Genomic DNA, 20749 nt, shown 5'->3' with positions numbered 1-20749 from the left:
AAAGATAGATTTGATAGAGACTGGGTGGCTACTAGGAGCCAGATCTGGTGGTGCAGTGGTTAAAGCATTTGCCAGCTAACAAAAAGGTTAGTGGTTCAAACTCACCAGCCACTCCACATGAGAAAGATGAGGTGATCTGCTTCCGTAAACATTTACAGCCTTGGAAACCCTATGAGGCAGTTCTACTCTGTCCTATAGGGTCTCTATGAGTCAGAATCAACTCGATGGCAGTGAGTTGGGTTTGGGTTTGAGTGGCTACTTGTGATGATGAAGTTGAGTTGAGATCTGAATTATGAAGAGTAAAATGGTGCTTCAAATCTCAATTGCCTCTAGTTTCAGACAAAACTGCCAAGTAAAGATTAAGGTCCATCCTCTCTTGTAAAGTTGCTTAGGAACACAAACATGCCTGATATGCTGGCATTTCCCCTGGGTTCCATCAACATCTCTCTCCTCTTCACACATTGATTGAGCTCCATGAGAACAGGGATTTTGTTTTCTTCAACGCTATTCTCCCAGCCCCTAGAAGAGTACCAGGCACACAGTAAGTGTTCAGTAAATACTTGGTGAATAAATGAATGAATGAATGGAATGACACCCAAACCTGAACTCATCTGTCATCCTTCTCCAAATCCCTCCTTCCCTATGTTAAAAAGCCAGTTTCTGTGGAGTTGACTCTGCCTCATGGCCCATGTGTGTCAGAGAACTGTACTCCACAGGGATTTCAATGGCTGCTTTTTCAGAAGTAGTTCATCAGGCCTTTCTTCGAAGGTGCCTCTGGGTAGACTCAAACCTACACTAATCTTTGGGTTAACAGTGTGCATGTTAACCATCTACACCACCCAGAGGTCCCTCCCTATCTTAGTAAGCATGAGTTACAACCACTAGTTCCCAAGCCAGAAAGCTGGGTATCAACTTTGACACTTCTTCCTTCCCTGCAAAAATTGCACTCCCCTCCTGCACTAGTCATCAACACTTGTTCAGCCTAACTCTTTTTTTGTGCTTGGGTATTTGGAGTTGTGTCTTCTTTATCTATCCCTAGCTATTCCAACAGCTTAATAGGACTTCTGCTTTAGGCTTGCCTCTCTCCAGTTAATGTTCCACACTTCAGTCAGATGAATCAATATGTATTAGACCACAACCTCCTACTAGTTCTGTAGTTCCTTCCCCATGCCTTCCTGACTTCTGGGGATGGTCTACAAGGTCCCACAAAGTTTGATACCAGGGAGACCTCCCCAATCTCATCTCTCACCACTCTTCACTTGTATTATGCTAACTCACCACAGTACCTAACCCATGTTGGTGTTCAGTATGTGGTTGACCTGAACTCTGGGTGACTGGGGCAGGTCTATGAGCTTCTGTTCTAAGAGAATGTAAATAGTCTCCTTCCAGTGGAGCCTTCTATGGTGCAACTGCGCTCCTCACTATTGGATTATAAAGCCTTTAAGGGCTGTCCACACAGGTTATATATAAAGTACAGCTCCTTGCTAGCAAGTGAGAGCAAGGGCATCCCAGGAAAACTGAGCCAAATAATATGATGTGAGCCCCTTCAGTTTCATGGCACAAGGGACCACATGAAACCTGGGAAAACTGTGGCAGGAGAAGGAGGCTAGTACTGATCCACAGCTTCAAAGATGTGTGAGTATGTGAATGACTCTGGATGTCTGTAGTTTGGATTTTTATTTTTGCAGGCAACTTGCCCTGTCACTATTTCTCCTAATCCAGCTGCTTTCTTATGCAGTAGCTACTCGCACCACCCTTCACAGCCATGAAATAGTTCTGGGTCCTCCAAAATGAGGGACCAAGAAACAGATCCTTAACCAAAGCCCTAAAGAAGCCAGAGTTCAGCCCAGAGGTTTGGGTGCCCAATGGCAGGGGGCTGGGGATGTCTTTTGGAGGAAGGAGGGGGCAGGTAACGAGTGAGGAGTAGCGCCCTCCTGTGTCCAAGGAAGAGAATAGAGCAATTATGCTGTAACAGCCACTTTGCATTAGAGAAGATTGGTTTGTCCTTCTGATGTGTTGTTTCCATAGAAGCAGAGCTTAACCTTTTAAGTGAAGATTAGAAAGCTACCTAATTCATTTAAAATTAGGCTTCAAGCATATCAGTACTTAATGCTCAAGTGTTACTGGGAGATTTGCTATAGCCATTGATCTAAGTGCCAGACAGAGCCTGCTGCTTTCCAGTGTTTGAAGACTCATTCAGGTAGCAATTGAGTTTATTTCTTTTTAAAAATTAACTTTATAAGGAGATAAAACTTTCTGCATACGATCACCAGAGTATTAATAAATACCTTTTAATTAATGAATAGCACTGATTCCTCTTCAGAAACCCAGGAGGACAGGCACACAAGCAAGTTAAAGTAATTTATTGTATTCTTCTGGAACGGACATACGGAGAATCTTGGGATTTGGTATCACAACACAATGTTATACACCATTTTCACAACTAGCCTTTTGTTGAATTTTTTTTTAAAGAACATAGTAATTTAAAAAAATCTAAATATTTACAATTAATAAAACATATATACAGAAGATTGAGACATTATCCATAGATATGGAATAATATTTTTTGCTAAGAAGCCTATAAAAAGGATTTCTGAATAAAGTCTGAACAGTAGTCACAGTAAGTAAACACAAATACAATTTTAATTTACAAAATATGATTTTGCTGTTGCAGTTTTATGATATGTATTTCCAATTTGTGGATCCATTGCACATATTTGAACAATCTCCTTGTTCCTCAAGTACTGAAAAATCCAAGTGGTCACCCAGTATTGGAAGGGAGTGGTTTTGAAGGTTCATGGTGCCTATTTAACAGATTCCACAGTTCTAAGGTACATGTTATTCATCATATTTTAATAAGGTTGGAAGGTCACTAATTAATCTTTTCTATTCCCTTGAGATATAATTCCTCCTGGGAAGCAGAAGACAAAGTTTAAAACAGATTTTGCAGAAAAACAAAAGCCCTGCTTCACAGTACTTATACCACTTGATAAACACAGGGGCTGACTGCAGGAACAGGATTAGTTACTGGCCTGAAATGTAAAAGGCTAACTAAAAGGTGTGATGGAAACAACTCTGAACCTTCCTTGTAAGTTAAAAAAGAAAAAGGAAAAAAAACAAAAAGACACATATATGAGATGTAACTGTCTAGTAGTTAGATTGATTCCATAAGCCACACCTAAAACCAGTTTTGTCACATAACAGGAGTGCCTCCTCTCATCTTCTGTTGATTAGTTAGCTGATCCTCAGTGGAATACTAATTTGTCTCAGAGCTCCCCTCCTATCTCTCCATTTAATTTCTCAGTAAGATCTGACACAAGTGCCTTGGTCAGATAGTAAGGAAGTGTAGGTGTAAGGGCTGGCTGGACACTGATGGGTTAATTGCTCTGGATACCCACTTAGACTTACTCTTCCTCAGTTTCCTCACCTGCAAAATGACAGGGCTGCACTAAGTGATCTTTACAATAACTTTTAGCTCTACAATTCCTGATAAAGGAATAGTGGGATTTGATAATAGAATATTCTACAATTTGATAAAGGGACAGATGTTAAACTGTCCACACAGCAAGTTCTCCCCCTGGGATTTGGTCAGACTTTCTAGTCAAATCTTCTTTCACACCAATTTTTGGCCTTTGGGCTAAGTGTCAAAGATCCAAGGTAATTTGCTTTATATAACCAGCAAAGTATAAATGCAGTGTTTCCAAATGAAATAAAATGGTATTTTAAATTCATTATCTTATTAGAGAAAGGAATGTAAATATTTCTGTAAAACAAAAGCCCATGTGGCAATTTTTAGCTTTTTTTTTTTTTTAAATCTAGAATTTAATATACTGGTTTTCTGTAAGTGGAGGGCAAGTGCACTAGAAGGCAAATGAAGTATATAATATCGATCAAGTGCATTTGTGGCTGGGTACCACAATGTCAAAACACTGGGCCAGCAACTCAGTTAAACTCATCTGTTAAAATAGTTGTTAGGTATCAGGTAGATAACTGGTTGCTTTGAGCTCCTCATCTTTTAATTACTTATTCTGTCATTGTGTTGATACAACCTAGATTTTATCAATAAGTAAAAGATTTTTCCTTCCTAAGAATTTATATCATTTGTACTTATTGAGTTACAAATGATTATTTTGGAGGAATTGATGTCATAAATGATTTCATTTGATAGATCAGAGCAATCCTGTCTCCTAAAACAACTTTATCATCTTCTAGGCTGATGAAGGTCTAACTAATTCTGGCCTTCACAGCTGCTCTCTCAGTACTGGAAAACTCTGCTCTCCTTAATACTGCATCTAAGCAACTCACAGGAAAATAAATATACTTCAAAATTGTATATACTCACACTGAGGTTATGAAGAAATACAGGGAAGAGAGAACCGCTTCTTTATAATGGACAATGAATTAACTGAATCATACGCTGGACTTTTAAGGGGTAATCAATCAACTCTAAAAATGATTTAAAAAAATTTTATACCAAATTGGAGGCTTGATTATCACATATTACTGAGAAAGTACAGTATATGAAAACTATTCAAACATGAAGGGTAAACTTCACAGAACACCCACACTTTGCAGTAACTTGAAATGTTTACGTGGATCTTTGAGGAAATTCAAACGGAAGAGTCACAGACGCTAATGGACAATGTCACTCAAATCAAAGTCTAGACAGTGAAATCTGCTTCTGTGTCTTCCATGTTTTCTGTCCTGGTGTCAAACATATTACCTACAACAGAGAAAAGAAAATGAAAGGAGGAGAAACTGTTTCTATAAGGAAGAGCTGTAATTTCTATGACATGGCTAAACACAAGTATCCGAGATAAGAGTGAAAAACTTTCTTGGTGAGGTATCTGTGTTTCATATTTAAATTATTGATTTTTTAGCAACACTTTAGTTGTGCTAAGAGAGCAATTTGAGGAATTAGGAACTTGAAATGATTATTTTTATAGTAAAGCCCATGCACATGTTCATATATTAGAGTACATATTATCCAATTATAGAAAATAGTTAAACAAAATATTATTTACCTGAGAAAGAGAATATCATAAAGCTATTAAAATAATGCTTACAAAGAATTTGTAATTAAATGGAAAAATGCACATTAGGTTAAAAAAAAAAAAACTAGAAACACAATTATATATCTATTTGATCTCCATTATATAGCTACATAAAGTTAGAGGGGAAAAACCACATCATAAAGGTGGTCTTTGGGTGGCAAATTTAAATTTCTTTCTTAAGTTCCTTTATTTTTTTTTTTCCTAAGTATTTTATTCCATTTTTGGTGAAAGTTTACACAGCAAGTTAAGATACCCATTTGACAATTTCTGCACAAATTATTCAATGATATTAGTTATATTTATCACAATGTGGCAACATTCTCTTTAATTATGTTCTCTTTATTCTAATACTCTAGTTTCCCTGCCCCTTATCCTCTCATCTTTACTTTTGAGTAATTGTTTACTTTTTGGTCTCATACAGATGGTTTTTAAGTAGGGCACTGACCTTTTTGGTAATACCTTTTGTGTGCCATTCTGCTATTTCATTATTTTATTTCATTAAAAGGTGATTTCAGGGGATAGGCTGGTTCTAGGTCAAAAGAGTACTTCAGGGTGATAGTCTCAGAGACAAATTGAAGAGGAATTGCATGGGATTCATCATCACAAAGAATGTATCAAGATCGATCCTGAAGTACAGTGCTGTCAGTGATAGGATAATATCTATATGCCTATGAGGAAAACAGTTACTACTACTATTATTCAAATTTATGCACCAACCACCAAAGCCAAAAATGAGGAAACTGAAGATTTTGTTACCAATTTCTGCAGTCTGAAATTGACCAAGCGTGCAATCAAGATGTGTTAATTATCTCTGATGACTGGAATGCAAAAGTTGGAAATAAAGAAGAATCACCGATAGTTGGAAAATATGGCCTGGCTGCTAGCAATGACAGTGGAGGTCGCATGACAGAAATTTGCAAGACCAACGACTTCATTGCAAATACCTTTTTGCAACAACACAAATGGCATCTATACATGTGGACTTTGCCAGATGAAGTACACAGGAATCAGATTAACTACATCTGTGGTAAGAGGTGATGGGGAAGCTCAATATCTTCAGCCAAAAGAAGGCCAAGAGCTGACTGTGGAACAGACTATCAACTGCTCATATGCAAGTTCAAGCTGAAGCTGAAGACAATTAAAAGACATCCATGACAGCCAAAATATGACCTTGATTATATCCTTCTCCTGAATTAGAAACCATCTAAAGAATAGATTTGATGCATTGAACACCATTGACCAAAAACCAGAGGAAATGTGGGATGACATCAAGAGCATCATCCATGAAGAGAACAATAGGTCATTAAAAAGACAGGAAAAAAAAGAAAAGACCAAAATGAATTATCAGAAGAGACTCTGAAACTTGTCCTTGAATAGAGAATAGCTAAAGTAAATGGAACAATAGACAGGATAAAAGAACTGAACAGAAGATTTCAAAGAGCAGCTCGAGAAGACTAAGTCAATTATTATAATGAAATGTACAAAGACCTGGAGTTAGAAAACCAGAAGGGAAGAACACGCTTGGCATATCTCATGCTGAAAGAACTGAGGAAAAAATTTAAGCCTCAAATTGCAATACTGAAAGACTTCATGGGCGATATGTTGAATGATGCAGGAAACATCAAAAGAAGATGGAAGGAATACACAGTCACTGCATCAAAAAGAATTGGTCGATGTTCATCCATTTCAGGAGGTGACATATGATCAAGAACCAATGGTACTGAAGGAAGAAGTCCAAGCTGCACTAAAGGAATTGGCAAAAAACAAGGCTCTGGAAATTGATGGAATATCCATTGATATGTTTCAACAAACAGATGCCACGCTGGAGGCACTCACTCAGCCATGTCAAGAGATCTGGAAGACAGCTACCTGGCCAACCGACTGGAAGATATCCATATTTGTACTTATTCCAAAGAATGGTGACACTACAGAATGTGGAAATTATCAAGCAATATCAATATCACATGCAAGTAAAATCTTACTGAAGATAATTCAAAAACAGTTGCAGCAGTGTATTGACAGAGAACTTCTAGAAATGCAAGCTGGATTCAGAAGGGGACGTGGAATGAAAGATATCATTGCTGATGTCAGATGGATCTTGGCTGAAAGCAAAGAATACCAGAAAGATGTTTACGTTTGTTTTATTGACTATGCAAAGACATTCGATTGTGTGCATCATAACAAATTGTGGATAACACTGAGAAGAACGGGAATTCCAGAACACTTGATTGTACTTATGAGGAACCTGCACATAGAGCAGGAGGCTGTTGTTCGAATAGAACAAAGGGATACTGCATGGTTTAAAATCAGGAAGGGAGTGCGTCAGGGTTGTATCCTTTCACCATATTTATTCAATCTGTATGCAGAGCAAATAATCCAAGAAGCTGGACTATATGAAGAAGAATGTGGCATCAGGATTGGAGGAAGGCTCATTAACAACCTGAGATACTCAGATGACACAACTTTGCTTGCTAAAAGTGAGGATGACTTGGAGCACTTACTGATGAAGACTGAAGAAAACAGTCTGCAGTATGGATTACACCTCAATATAAAGAAAATAAAAATACTCACAGTTGGAGCAATAAGCAGCATCACACTAAATGGAGAAAAGATTGAAATTGTCAAAGACTTCATATTATTTGGTTCTACAATCAACGCCTATGGAAGCAGCAGTCAAGACATCAAAAGACATTTGGGCAAATCTGTTGCAAAAGACCTCTTTCAAGTGCTGAAGAGCAAAGATATCTCCTTGAAGACTAAGATGTGCCTAACCCAAGACATGGTATTTTTAATTGCCTCATATGCATGTGAGAGCTAGACAATGAATAAGGAAGACTGAAGAAGAGTTGATGCTTTTGAGTTGTGGTGTTGGTAAAGAATACTGAGAGTACCACGCACTGCTAAAAGAACTAACAAATCTATCTTGGAAGAAGTGCAGCCGGAATGCTCCTTGGAAGCGAGAATGGCCAGACTTCATCTCACCTACTTTGGTCATGTTGTCAGAAGGGACCATTCTCTGGAGAAGGATGTCCTATTTGGTAAAGTGGAGGGTCAACAAAAGAAGGGAAGGCCCTCAACAAGGTGGACTGACGCAGTGGCTGCAACAATGGGCTCAGGTATAGCAGGCATCATGAGTGTTTTGTTCTGTGGTACACAGGGTTGCTATGAGTTGTAGCTATAAGTTGTAGACGACTCAATGGCATATAACAACAACAAGTCTCAGAGTCTTCTCTACTGTTCAAGCTTGTGTGGATTTTTTTTTTTTTTTTAAATAATTTAAGTTGCACTCCACATTTTTCTCCCATTCTATCTGGGACCATCTATTGTGATTGATCTCGGTCAGAGTTGTCTGTGCTGGTTGCCTGGCACCATCTAGTTCTGGTTTCAGGGTAGTTGACGTGGTGATATGTGTAGATATATTTCTTCTCTGAGCTTTTGGTTACCTTCTTACTGTATTATTATTATTATTTAAGTTATTGTGATTTGGGTGAAAATTTACAGAGCAAATTCCTTTTTCACACAGCAGTTCTTACACATTTTGTTTCATGACATTGACTGCAATTCGTCACAATATAATAGTTCTCTTCCCACTTCCTCCCTGTAGTTACCTCTTCCGTGCCCTTCTCTGCTACGCATTCCTGCCTCCTGAGCTATCTCCCTGTGCAAATCTGCTCTTCTGTTCTCTCATGATTGATCGTTCTAAGGATTGTATCTACTTGATAAATGTTCACCCTATATACCTATCTATTGTTTGGCTGGAAGCCAAGGGAGTGAGTTCAATCCAGACCTGAATGGTAACTAGGGGCCATAGTCTCAGGGGTCTAATCACACTCTATCAGATCAGTAAACCGGGTCTTTTTATTTTTTTAAATGATTTTGAGTTGTGTTCCACATTGTTCTTCCTCTACCTTCTTACTGTTTTGCTACTGGCAAGTAGAGACCCATAGTTGTGTCTTACATGGCTGTTCACAAGCTTTTAAGACCCCAGACACTATTCATTTCACTAGGATGCCGATCATAAGATTTTCTGAAGTATGTTACACTGGTTAACTGAGTTGTCCCATGAGACTACTTTCCTAAGCTAGCAAACCCAGAAAACCAATGTTGGAAGGTGGTTGGTTATGTCTGAGGAGAATCTGTATTTGTGTCTTCAATGAATATATAAGCCTGCACCAACATATTTATATTTATCTGTGCCTAGAGATATTTTGGGAGCTCTGGTGGTGTAATGCCTAAGGGATTTGACTGCTAACCAGAAGGCTGGCGGTTCAAACTGACCAGCCACTCCTTGGAAGGAAGGTTGGGCAATCTACTTCAGTAGTGATACCACCTCGGAAACCCAAGGAAGGGTCCTAATGAGTCAGATCCAACTTGACAGCAGTGTACTTCTGTCTGTTCTCACCTACGTACAGTCCTGTACTTACCTGAATATCAAAATGCTTATACCTATTCATATGTGCTCACTCGTTTTTACTTTGGTTGTGTTCTGTTCACTACATCAACATTTGTTGTCACTTTTCCCATAACCAAAAATAACAAGTCTTCTACTCTCCCTGGTAACTACCAATGAATCCTGGTTTATATATATATGTGTGTGTTTTTGTCTTCTTATAAAAGAGGGATCATATAATATTTGTATTCTTTATGGTTGCATAGCATTCCATTGTATGTATGTACCATAATTTATCTATTCACCTGTTGATGGGCACTTTGGTTGTTTCTATTTATTTTCTATTGTGCATACATCTGTTTGTGTCATTATTTTTAGGTCTCTAGGTATGTACCTAGGCCTAAGGCATCTGACTGCTAACCAGAAGGCTGATGGTTTACACCCACCAGTTGCTCCATGGAAGGAAAATGGGTCAATCTATTTCCATTAAGATCTACTGCCTCAGAAACCCAATGGGGGATACTATGAGTTAGAATCTGCTCAATGGCAGCGAGTTTTTTTTTTTTTTAGGTATATACCTAGGAGTGGGGCCGGCACAGGACCTGCCAGTGTTTCATTCTGCTGTACATAGGGTCACTGTGGGTCGGAGACAACTCAACAGCACCTAACAATAACCTAGGAGTGGGATTGCTAGATCATTGGGTTGTTCTATTTTTTTTGAGAAAATGCCATAAGATTTCCATAGTCGTACCACTTTATAGACCTACCAACAACAATGGATAAGGGTTCCAATATCCTCACATACTTGCCAACATTTATTGTTACTGGTTTTTTTTTCTTAATCAGTGACATTTTAGCGAGGTTAAGATGGTATCTCATTGAAGTTTTGATTTATCTCTCTAATGACTAATGCCATTATGAAGAAAAATGTGGTATCAGGATTGGAGGATGACTCATTAACAACCTGTGATATGCAGATGACACAATCTTACTTGCTGAAAGTGAAGAGGTCTTAAAGGACTTACTGATGAACATCAAAGACTATAGTCTATAGTATTGATTATACCTCAACATAAAGAAAACAAAAATCTTCACAACTGGACCAATAAGCAATTTTATCAATTTTGGGGCTATTGTAAATGGCATTGTTTTCTTGATTTCTTTTTCAGAGTATTCTTTGTTAGTATAGAGGAACCCAACTAGTTTCTGTGTATTGATCTTATACCCTGCAACATTGCTAAATTCTTCTATTAGTTTCAGCAGTTTTTTTGTGGAATCTTTAGGGTCTTTTATGTCGTATGTAAATAGAAATAGTTTTACATCTTCCTTTTCAACTTGGATACCTTTTTTGTATTTCTTTTTCTTGCTTTTATTGTTCTGGCTGGGACTTCCAGTATAATATCATATAAGAGTGGTGATAATGGATATTCTTGTCTTGTTTCCATTCTCAAAGGGAAGGAATCAGCCTTTCTTTGTTGAGTATAATGTTGTCTGTTTGTTTTGCATTATATGCCCATAATTATGTTGAGAAATTTCCCTTCTAGTCCTGTTTTGCTGAGAGTTTTTATCAGGAAAGAGTGCTGGATTTCTTCGAATGCCTTTTCTCCATCAATTGGTATGATCATATGGTTCTTTTCATTGTTTTATTTAGGTGGTGGATTACATTGATTGATTGTCTAATACTAAACCACCCTTGTAATCCTGGTATAAATACCATTTGATCATGGGGTATGATTATTTTTTTTATTGGTATATTGCTGAAGTTTGTTGGCTAGATTTTTGCATCTGTGTTCTTAAGAAATATTGGTCTATAATTTTCTTTTTTTGTGATGTCTTTGCCTGGTATCAGGGTTATGCTGGCTTCATAAAAAGAGTTCAATAGCGTTTGTTCCTCTTCTATGTTTCTGAAGTGATTGAGTAGGATTGGTGTCAACTCTTCTCTGTTTGGTAGAATTCTCCAGTGTAGCCATCTGGTCCTGGGCTTTTTTGCTGGCAGTTGTTTTTAAAATGACATCTTCAATCTCTTATTTTATAATAACAATGAAAAAAACAAACTACACTCCTTGTCATCGAGTCAATTGTGACTCATAGCCACCCCACTGGATTTCCAAGGCTGTAAATCTTTACAGAAGCAGACCACCCCATCTTTCTTCTATGGAGCAGCTGGTACATTTGAATCACTGACCTTTTGATTAGTAGCCAAATGCCTTAACCAGTACACCACCAGAGCTCTTTTCTTTTGTAATGAGTATGTTTAAATGTTCTACCTGTTTGTTAGTATAGGTAGGTAGTGTGTTTCTAGGAATCTATTTCATGTAGGTTTTCAAATTTGTTAGAGTATAATATTTCATAGTTATCAGTTATGATCTTCTTTATCTCTGTTGGATCAATAGCAATGTCACCAATCTCATTTCTTAATTTGGTTATGTGCTTCTTCTGTTTCTTTTGTCAATCTAGCCAGTGGTTTGTCTATTTTATTGATCCTTTCAAAGAACCAACTTCTGGTTCTGTTGATTCTTTCTGTTCTTCTATTTCATTTACTTCTGCCCTGATCATTATTATTTCCCTTTTTATGGTAGCTTTTGGCTTCTTTTGTTCTTCCTTTTCTATTTGTTCAAGTTGTTGGTCCTTTTTATATTACAGGAGCTCTGGTGGTATAGTGGTTAAAACATTTGGGTACTAACCAAAAGGGTGGCAGTTCAAACCTACCAGCCGCTCCATGGGAAAAAGATGAGGCACTCTGCTTCCATAAAGATTTACAGCCTTTGAAACTCTACAGGGCAGTGCTACTCTGTCCTAAAAGATCACTATAAGTAAGAATCAACTCAATGGCAGTGGGTTTGGGGTGGTTATTTTGCAGGGGGTTATACCTGTGGCTGATTTTATTTATTTATTTGTCCATCACTCTATTGCTCAGCCACTCAATGACAGAATAAGCAATGCACCATTTACATGGTTGAGTTTTCCTGTTGCTCTAAAGTTCACTAGCATGCCTGTCCTCTACTTATGAACTCTGCTTTTGTTGTCATCTGAGGACATGTACCATCAATGAAAACATGACCTAGTAGAGGTCAGATGCTCCATTAGTATTTGCAGAAATGAATTAAAAATTTACTACCCCAAATCTGGAGGAAAAAACAGGTTGAACTTTTTCACTTAGAAATTTTTTTTTTTTTTGTGGGCAGAGAAAAGGGTCTTGATACCAACTGATGGAAAAACTGTTTGACACATAGCTTATTGATCAGACATCTGTCCTGTCCCTCATGCACTTAGGTATGAACCGATGCAAAGGCAGGAGGCCAGGGTCAGAAGGAGTACTTGAGTGCCAATTAATGTGCAATGAGAATTATGTCAATGGTTTAAACAAGAGTATATAGTATATGCTTCAATGCAATGTTGAAGTCAGCTGACTTGGCTGCAGTAATAGGAGTGTGCCACCAATACCAGATGAACTGGCTTATTCAGTCACTCAAGCCATGAGTCAGAATTGATTTGATGGCAACTGGTTTGCTTTTGGGTTTTTCTTTTTTGGGTGCCTATAATATGACTAGCAATGTGTGATTACTTCTGGGAATTCTTTTGTGGGAGGTGGGAAGGCAGAAAGGGCATCAATTTGATAATACAAAATCAGTGATCCCTGTTCTAAAAAGAATTGTCATTTTATGTTAATCTATTATTTAACATGTAAAAATTTTGGTAGGTGAAATGTTGTGATACTAAGTTCTTAGGACTTGCTCTCCTGAGTTTTTTATGAATATGAAATAGCATGAGGAAAATATAGTTTTTCATGCTTTTAAATTCAATGTGAAAAATATCTCTGTGCACAGGGCACCGAGAACCTCTGGTGATTAGGGTCTGGGTCCGTTACAGAAGCAGTTTGCTCAAGTATCTGCATCTCTATTGTTAACAACATTTTCAATGCAAATATTTTTTTTGCACTATGTGTTCCAGCAGGTGATGAAAAGGTAAATGTGTTTTACCTGTTGGTGGTAGAGAAATGCCATCCAGTCTTTCATCACAGTCAGCTACCTCTGCTGGTTACAAACATAAAGCACAAATCTCATTAGTTTCAGAGAGCAATTCATTTCACCAAATACAGGAATACAATTAAAAGAACTCTGGTATACATAATAGTCTTCACCTTTCTTTTCCATTTTTGCCTTCAGCTGATTCACTTTACAGATTTTAGTATCATTATTTAAAATAAAATAATTTTGTGATGCTAATGACATAAATTTAATTAAAAGATGTTCTAAATTTATGAACCTTACACAATCATTCATTGTTGATTTCAGTTCAGTTTCACATTCAGGCTTTAAATAGCTAACCCAAATCTGTTTAAATGTGATCATGGAAGGCATGGAGGTCAATGAATTCCAGTTGTAGAATTTTACTTTTCATCCCTAGACCCATTCCTATGGAGCAGGCTCAGGGAGTCTTGAGAATTAGCCTTCCTTAGGAGGTGACTGGAAATTCATTCAGAACCTGGAGCTGCCATTTAACAATAGCATCAATTCAGTCATAAAGAAAATCAGAAGGCATAAATACTTTTTTCAGAATATTCTTAACTTCTATGTTTTAAGATGCAAATTTTTGCTCATCTCTGATATATGTTTTAATGTCCATAAGAGTTTTCCACAGGCAAATCCTTTAGTCTCAGAAAACCTGCTAAATGGAAGAAAAAAAAAAAAAAAAGTGCCCACATGTTTCTTGATAACTGATGGGTTCTTCAGCCTTCCCTAAAGTGTCATGGACAGGTCAAACACCTCATTACAGCAGTCTGGATCATTTCAGAGGGGCTATGTCTCAGGGCTAGTGGTCCCCATGGGAAGTTTCCTGCTCTAAAGCACTTTCCTGCTGACTCAATGTGTACATATGAAGCCTACCTTGTGAGGCCAGGCCACTTGCATCCAGTTGTAATGCTGAGTTGATAGAAAGCAAAACTAACACTCTGCTCTTGTTTTTCTTGTTGTTGCTTCAAAAAAACCAGCGTTTAGACACAGCTAGAAAAGTCAAAGATTTCCTCCTGTAGTTCACCCTCTAACATCTTGTCAGAAAGATACACACTGGCATTAGTGAGAACTTGCTTCCCACTGTTTGCTGACCTGCTAAATTCACACTGAGATGAGACTGAATATTCAAGACCAATTTTGGTTGGGGTAGAGAGAAACCACTCTTTGTAATATTGTAGAAAGTATTTAGTGACGGAAATATTTAAGTCAAATGATAGGTTATACAGTATGCTTATCATTTTTACATTGTTCATAGAAAAATATATAGGAAGGACATAATGTTAACAGTTGGAAGAAAGGCTTTAAAATTTTGTTATTTTTTTAATATATTTAAAAAATAATAAGCATAGGTGGGAGGGGAGGGGAGGGAACACAGCTAGATAAAACAAAACAAAACAAAAACTCATTGCCGTTGAGTAGATTCAACTCCTTACAACGCCTCTTTGGATGTCCGAGGTGATATCTCTACAGAAGTAGGTTGCCCAATCTTCCTTCCAAGAAGGTGCTAGTGGGTTTGAACAGCCAGCCTTTTGGTTTGCAGTCAAATGCCTTAGGCGCTATGACAAGTACTGATTTGGGTGAAGGGAAGGACAATGCACCAAACGTGAGTGATCAACACAGTGTCACCGAGGAAGAGGAAGTCATAGAGAGGTACCTGGGAGATACAGACAACACATACAGTACTGCATTGTCAGTGATAGCAAACATTGATCTATGGGTGGATAGATGAGCGGACAGGCCGATGATCAGGTATGTCTAGGCAGGGGGGAATGTGCCCATGACCATGTAAAGGTTGGCAGACATTGTTCCTACAAGTGTATTTGTATGTTCTGTAAGAATGTCCAGGTATATAGTAGAGCTGACAAAGGACAAAGTTATGGTGACTTCTTGGCCACAGCCAGCTACTCAGAAGGAGTGAGTAGTTAGACCTGTGGGCTTGGGGCCATGGTCCCAGGGGACATCAAGCTCAACTGGCATAACATACTACACAAAAACATTGTTCCACATCCTACTTTGGTGAGTAGAAACTGGGATCTTAAAAGCTTGCAAGTGACCATCTAGATGCAACGATGGGTCTCTCCTCATCCAGAGCAAAGAATGATGAAAACCAAAGATGCACAGACAATTAGTCCAAGAATTGGTAGACCACAGGATCCCCAGCCTATAGGACCATAAGACCACAAGAACTGGATGGTGCCCAGCTACCACTGTCAACCACTCAGAGGGGGGTTTGTGCAGGCGATCTTGCACAGAATGCAAGAACAATGTGGAACAAAACTCAAAATCATAAAAAAAAAAAAAAAAAGACCAGGTTTGCTGACCTGATGGAGCCTGGTGAAACCTCTGAGACTATCGCCCCTGGCTGCCCTTCAGGTCCGGAATCGAACCCACTCCTGTGGCTTCCAGCCAATAAAAGACAGGTATATGAGTTGACATTTATGTCAGGTAGATACACTCCTTGGAGAGATCAGTCATGGGAGTACAGAGGGGCAATGTATGCACAGGGAGTTGGCTCGGGTGGCAGGAGTACATGGGAGGGAAGGACACAGGGAAGAGATAACTATGGGGAGGAAGTGGGAAGAGAACTGATACACTGTGGGAAATCACAGTCATGAGACAGGAGCTCTGGTGGCGTAGTGCCTAAGGCACCTGACTACTAACCAGAAGGCTGGAGGTTCAAACCCATCAGCCACTCCTCAGAAGGAAGATTGGTCAATCTACCTGTAGATATACCGCCTCGGAAACCCAAGGAGGGGTTGCTATGAGTCGGGTCTGACTCGACGGCAGTGAGTGTGGGTCATAAGACAAAATGTATATGAACTGCTATATGGGAAATGATTTTGCTCTGTAGACTTTCATCCAGATTGCAATAAAAATTTTAAAAAATAATAAACATATAATTTTTATATTTGGAAAATATTATTTTCTTCTAACTGGTTTGAGTAAATTTGAATAAGTAGATGAATTATACAGTAATATTCTGTTGTTACCAAGATTTAAAAAAATTTTCAGCAATAATAATAATAACAGTCATAGCTGGCACTGTTTATTATACTTCTTACTATTTGCCAAGTACTTTGCCAAAATTGTGCCATTTTACCCTCTGAAAGCTCTCTATATAGGTCTGTTATTCCCATTTTAACAAATGAGGAAACTAAGGCACAGTGAGGTTATCTAAGATAACACAATTAGTGACATTGCCAAGGATTTGAATCTAGTTAGTAATGTCTGGGCTCTTACATTTTATCATGCATTTACTATTTATCACTTAGCCAGGCATTGGTTAAGGGCCACACAGACATCAACTCAGGTAACCTTTAACCACAATCTGGAAGGAAGAGTTCACGATCCCATTTTACAGATGATAACTGAGGTTCCCAGAGATTAGTCAATTTCATTATAGTCACTCACTAAGTGATCAGCCACTCCTCGGAAGGCAGATGGGACAATCTACTTCCGTACTGATACTGCCTCAGAAACCCAAGGAGGGGTCGTTATGAGTCGGTCCAACTCGACGGCACGCAACAACAACAAGTGAGCTGATATGTAAACCCAGATTTTTCTGACTCTAAAGCCTGTGTTTTAACCACTACACTGTTTGGTCAGAGGCAATGCCTGGGCCCTTAATAGCTCTGTTATTAACAGTTTAAACATGTATCACTTGAATCATTATAAACTAACTTCTTAAATCTTCAAATTTTGTATTTTAGTAACTTTCTTTCTTTATGTTACATGTATAATTGCTTTTCATTTGGTCATAACAAAAACCAAGTTTGGGTATAAGTTGATCTTTCTCTTTGTAAGGGAGCTATCTTCACTTTTTAAAAAACAGGCTATGTAATTATGTGCTTTAGTAAGAACAAAACATTTACAACTGAAAAAATTTATAGATTATTACATGTAAATCAATATATGTTAGCTGCATGAACAGGGTCCAAGTCTCATGGATGAAGAAGATCATTGTGTTATTTAAATTTAATCATAACATCTGTATATAACAACAAGCTTACCAACTTTCTTCCCTAGGTGACTGTCAAGTTGTGAAACTTGGAAAAGATTGAGCAAGCCCAATAAAAATTTAATAGCAGTGAAAGCTTTACTCAGATTTAACACAAATAAAAAATTGTGATTTCAGTTCCGAGGAAATAATCTAATGAAAATGATAAAATACACACCAGGAAAGGAATCATTCCAGTTATAGGAAAAAAAAAATATTATATGTGATGAGAACCCCAAATGAATTTCTACTTGGATTAGGATAAAAACCTTTCAGAATCGGTGCGGGGTACTTCTTTTTTGTACAGGCATTACAGACTTCCTTGAGTGGTAGCTGATTAGCTTGCCCAGTCAGAGTCTGTACCTAATCCCAGGAACTGAGGTAAATATGATAAATGAGGTTGAAGCTGTGGAATATCTATGAGACACTGTTTACATTATCATTTAGACTGAAAATAATCAAGAGAGAAAGCACTATTATTGACCCAGACCTCTCAGTTCCCAAGACCTCTCAGTTCCCATCAGCTTTAAGAAGGAAATGCAAGTGGCTCTGGTTTCAATTTGCTTGGGTCCCACATTTGTGCCACTAGAGGAGAATGGAGTGTAATAGTATTTGACAAAATTGGGAGGCAAAACCTACTTGGTAAGTCATTACTGATGTACTATCATTTTGGTCTGGTTTGGTCTGTATGGCAGGGTTAGCTTTGTCCAACTGACGCCTCCTACTTCTCATATGTTAATAGAGCCTGCTATCAATGCAGAAGAGAAATGCCAAGGTGCCAATCACAAATATGTAGGCAGATCATCAAAATCCAGTGGTCAAAAGTTATAATGTTCCAAAACAAGTATTATGATGACTGTGGAATAAGGACAATTTTCTGAGTATGTGAGAGGGTACTACAGGGAAGGAAGGAAGGAAGGGAGAAAAGAGAATACAGTGTAGGTCCCTGCTGCAGAAATAAGTATACATGTGTAGAAAATGAGTATTTGTTATATGAGATATTAATACAAATATTAATAGAAATATGTTACTGGCTGGTCTAATTGTGGGAAAGACAAGCAGGAATGAAGAAGAATATCCCTACTGTGGTATGTGTGTGCTTGTAGAAAAAGGAAGAGAATGGAGATCAAAACTCATAATAGGTCTCAGCATCTGACAACAGGGAAAAAAGGACCCTTTATGTATAAAATATACAGTATAAAGAAGCCACCAAAAGTATGCACATGATTTAAACTGGACTTAGTATTTCAGTCATGTGACCCACTGTCAGCTAGCTTGTTTGTTTCTGTGTCTCTGAAAACAGTGTTCTTCAAAATCTTCTTGCTTTTTATGACTTACACCTTCAAAGGTTGCCCCTAAAAACTTAAATTTTCAGGTCCTTTGCAGACTTTTAGCAACTGTCCTCTGCTAGAGACATGTGTTCCATAACACACAGACTCTTCTTTCTTTCTCTGGGTGGTATCTGCAGCTCTTAAGTTAAATTCCAAAAACCCAAACCACTGCCATCGAGTTGATTCAACTCATAGTGACCCCCATTGGGTTTCTGAGGCAGTCAATCTTTACAGAAGTAGATTGCCCTGTCTTCCTTCTGCGAAGTGGCTGGTGGGCTTGAACCGCCAACCTTCTGGTTAGCAATCAAATGCCTTAGGTACAATGCCACCAGAGCCCCTTTAAATAAAATTAGTAACACCAATATTCTGGATTTATAGAGTACTTTTCTCTCAACCTCCCAAGCAGTTTTCACATTTTCCCATTTATTCTTGCCACCCTCTATGAAGTAGGATAAAACCAAGCACACTTATACTTCTACAAATCTTTAGTAGTAGAGGACCCTGAAGCACAGGAATTTGCTCACCCACCCCAGGCTAGGTGGAACAAGCAGTTTGGAGAATGGTTCCTAATTGAAAGGTTGGTGGTTGAAACCCACCCAGTGGTTACACACAGAAGAAAAGGCCTGGTGATTTGTTTTCATGAAGATTATAGCCAAGAATACTCTACAGGACAGTTTTACTCTTAACACATGCAGTCACCAGGAGTCAGGCCAATTCAACAGCAGCTACCAGCACTATTACCACCACCACCACCACCTCAGGTTATCTAGAAGTTGGTGGCATAGTTGGGACTAGTGTGCAGGAGAACCAAAGGGTAGGTGGTTCTTGTATACTTTGGCCCTTTGCCATTTCCTTTTGGCTTGTTGTTTGCTGCTGTTAAATCAGTTCCCAACTCATGGTCACTCCATGTACAACTGAATGTAACATTGTCCCATCCTGCACCAGTGCCATGATTGGCTGAGAGTTGGATCACTGTACTCCTTTGGGCTTTCACTGGGCTGATTTTTTGGAAGTAAATTGTGAGGTCTTTCTTCCTAGTGCATCCTATCTTGGAAGCTCCACTGAAACCGTTCAGCATCTATTACACATAAGCCTCCACTGACAGATGATAGATGGGTGGTGGCTGTGCTTGGGGTGCACTGGCCAGAAACTGGATAATCTCCACATAGAAGGCTAGAATTCTACCACTGAACCACCACTGCCCCATCCTTTGGGATTACTGAAAACTAAATCTAGGCCTCTTCGATAGGACAAATTTTATATCTTTTTCAAGCCTGAATATTATCATGTATTTTTTTTGGGGGGGTGTTTCAATAATTTTCCCCTGAAAATCAACAGGTGAATGTTCTTATATACTCAAAAAGAAATGAAGAAAATGTTTGTTTTCTATCTGCTAACATTTCTAACCAGTCAAAATTTTCAAGGTAGAAATTAGGTAACATAAGATCAACTTAATACTTACTAGTATATATACTACTCAGGCTTAATCTTTGAGATTTGATTTGGCATACAAAACGGAAGAGACACAACACCCCACATGATGCCAGCCCTTAATTAGCGGTTAGTCATTGTGTAAAGTTACTGAGCTAGTATCTTTAATAACATTTATCATTCAATTCTGCAAGGTGTTTTTTTTTTTTTTTTTTTCCCTTTCCACTCCCAATCCCTTCCAGGAGCTTGAAACCTAAGGGGGCTATAGTAATAAAGGGAGTCTTTTGTAATATAACTCAAGGATGAGGCAGGAGACTCTTAGCATAAGACATTATAAGAGACATGCTAGAAGGAGGTTAATCTTCGAAGGTGTGTTGTTTCTTTTTCATTGACATCATCTTTGAGTCAATCTCTTTTTTATTTATTTATTTATTTATTTATTAGGATTTGGGTGAAGATTTACAGAGTAAATTCACTTTTCATACAGCAGTTCACATATACTTTGTCTCATGTCATTGACCAAAATTTACAAT

The 20749-nt window shown here is 38.2% G+C and overlaps 1 protein-coding gene across 1 annotated transcript in view; it reads right to left on the bottom strand.

The window, feature by feature from the left end:
* Positions 1-4661: 4661 nt before the first annotated feature.
* The window catches only part of BEND7 (BEN domain containing 7), a 122420-nt gene continuing 106332 nt past the window's right edge, over positions 4662-20749 (bottom strand). Inside the window, exon 8 of the mRNA XM_042780227.1 lies at positions 4662-4723. Coding sequence (XP_042636161.1) covers positions 4662-4723 — 62 coding nt within the window. The remainder of the gene's footprint in view (positions 4724-20749) is intronic.

Source organism: Orycteropus afer, unplaced genomic scaffold, assembly GCF_000298275.1.
Source record: "Orycteropus afer afer isolate SDZICR_OR568_19922 unplaced genomic scaffold, OryAfe1.0 scaffold00028, whole genome shotgun sequence".
In the NCBI taxonomy this organism is placed as follows: Eukaryota; Metazoa; Chordata; class Mammalia; order Tubulidentata; family Orycteropodidae; genus Orycteropus; species Orycteropus afer.
Note: the sequence above shows the minus strand (reverse complement) of the source record. Positions and strands in the feature narration are given on the sequence as shown.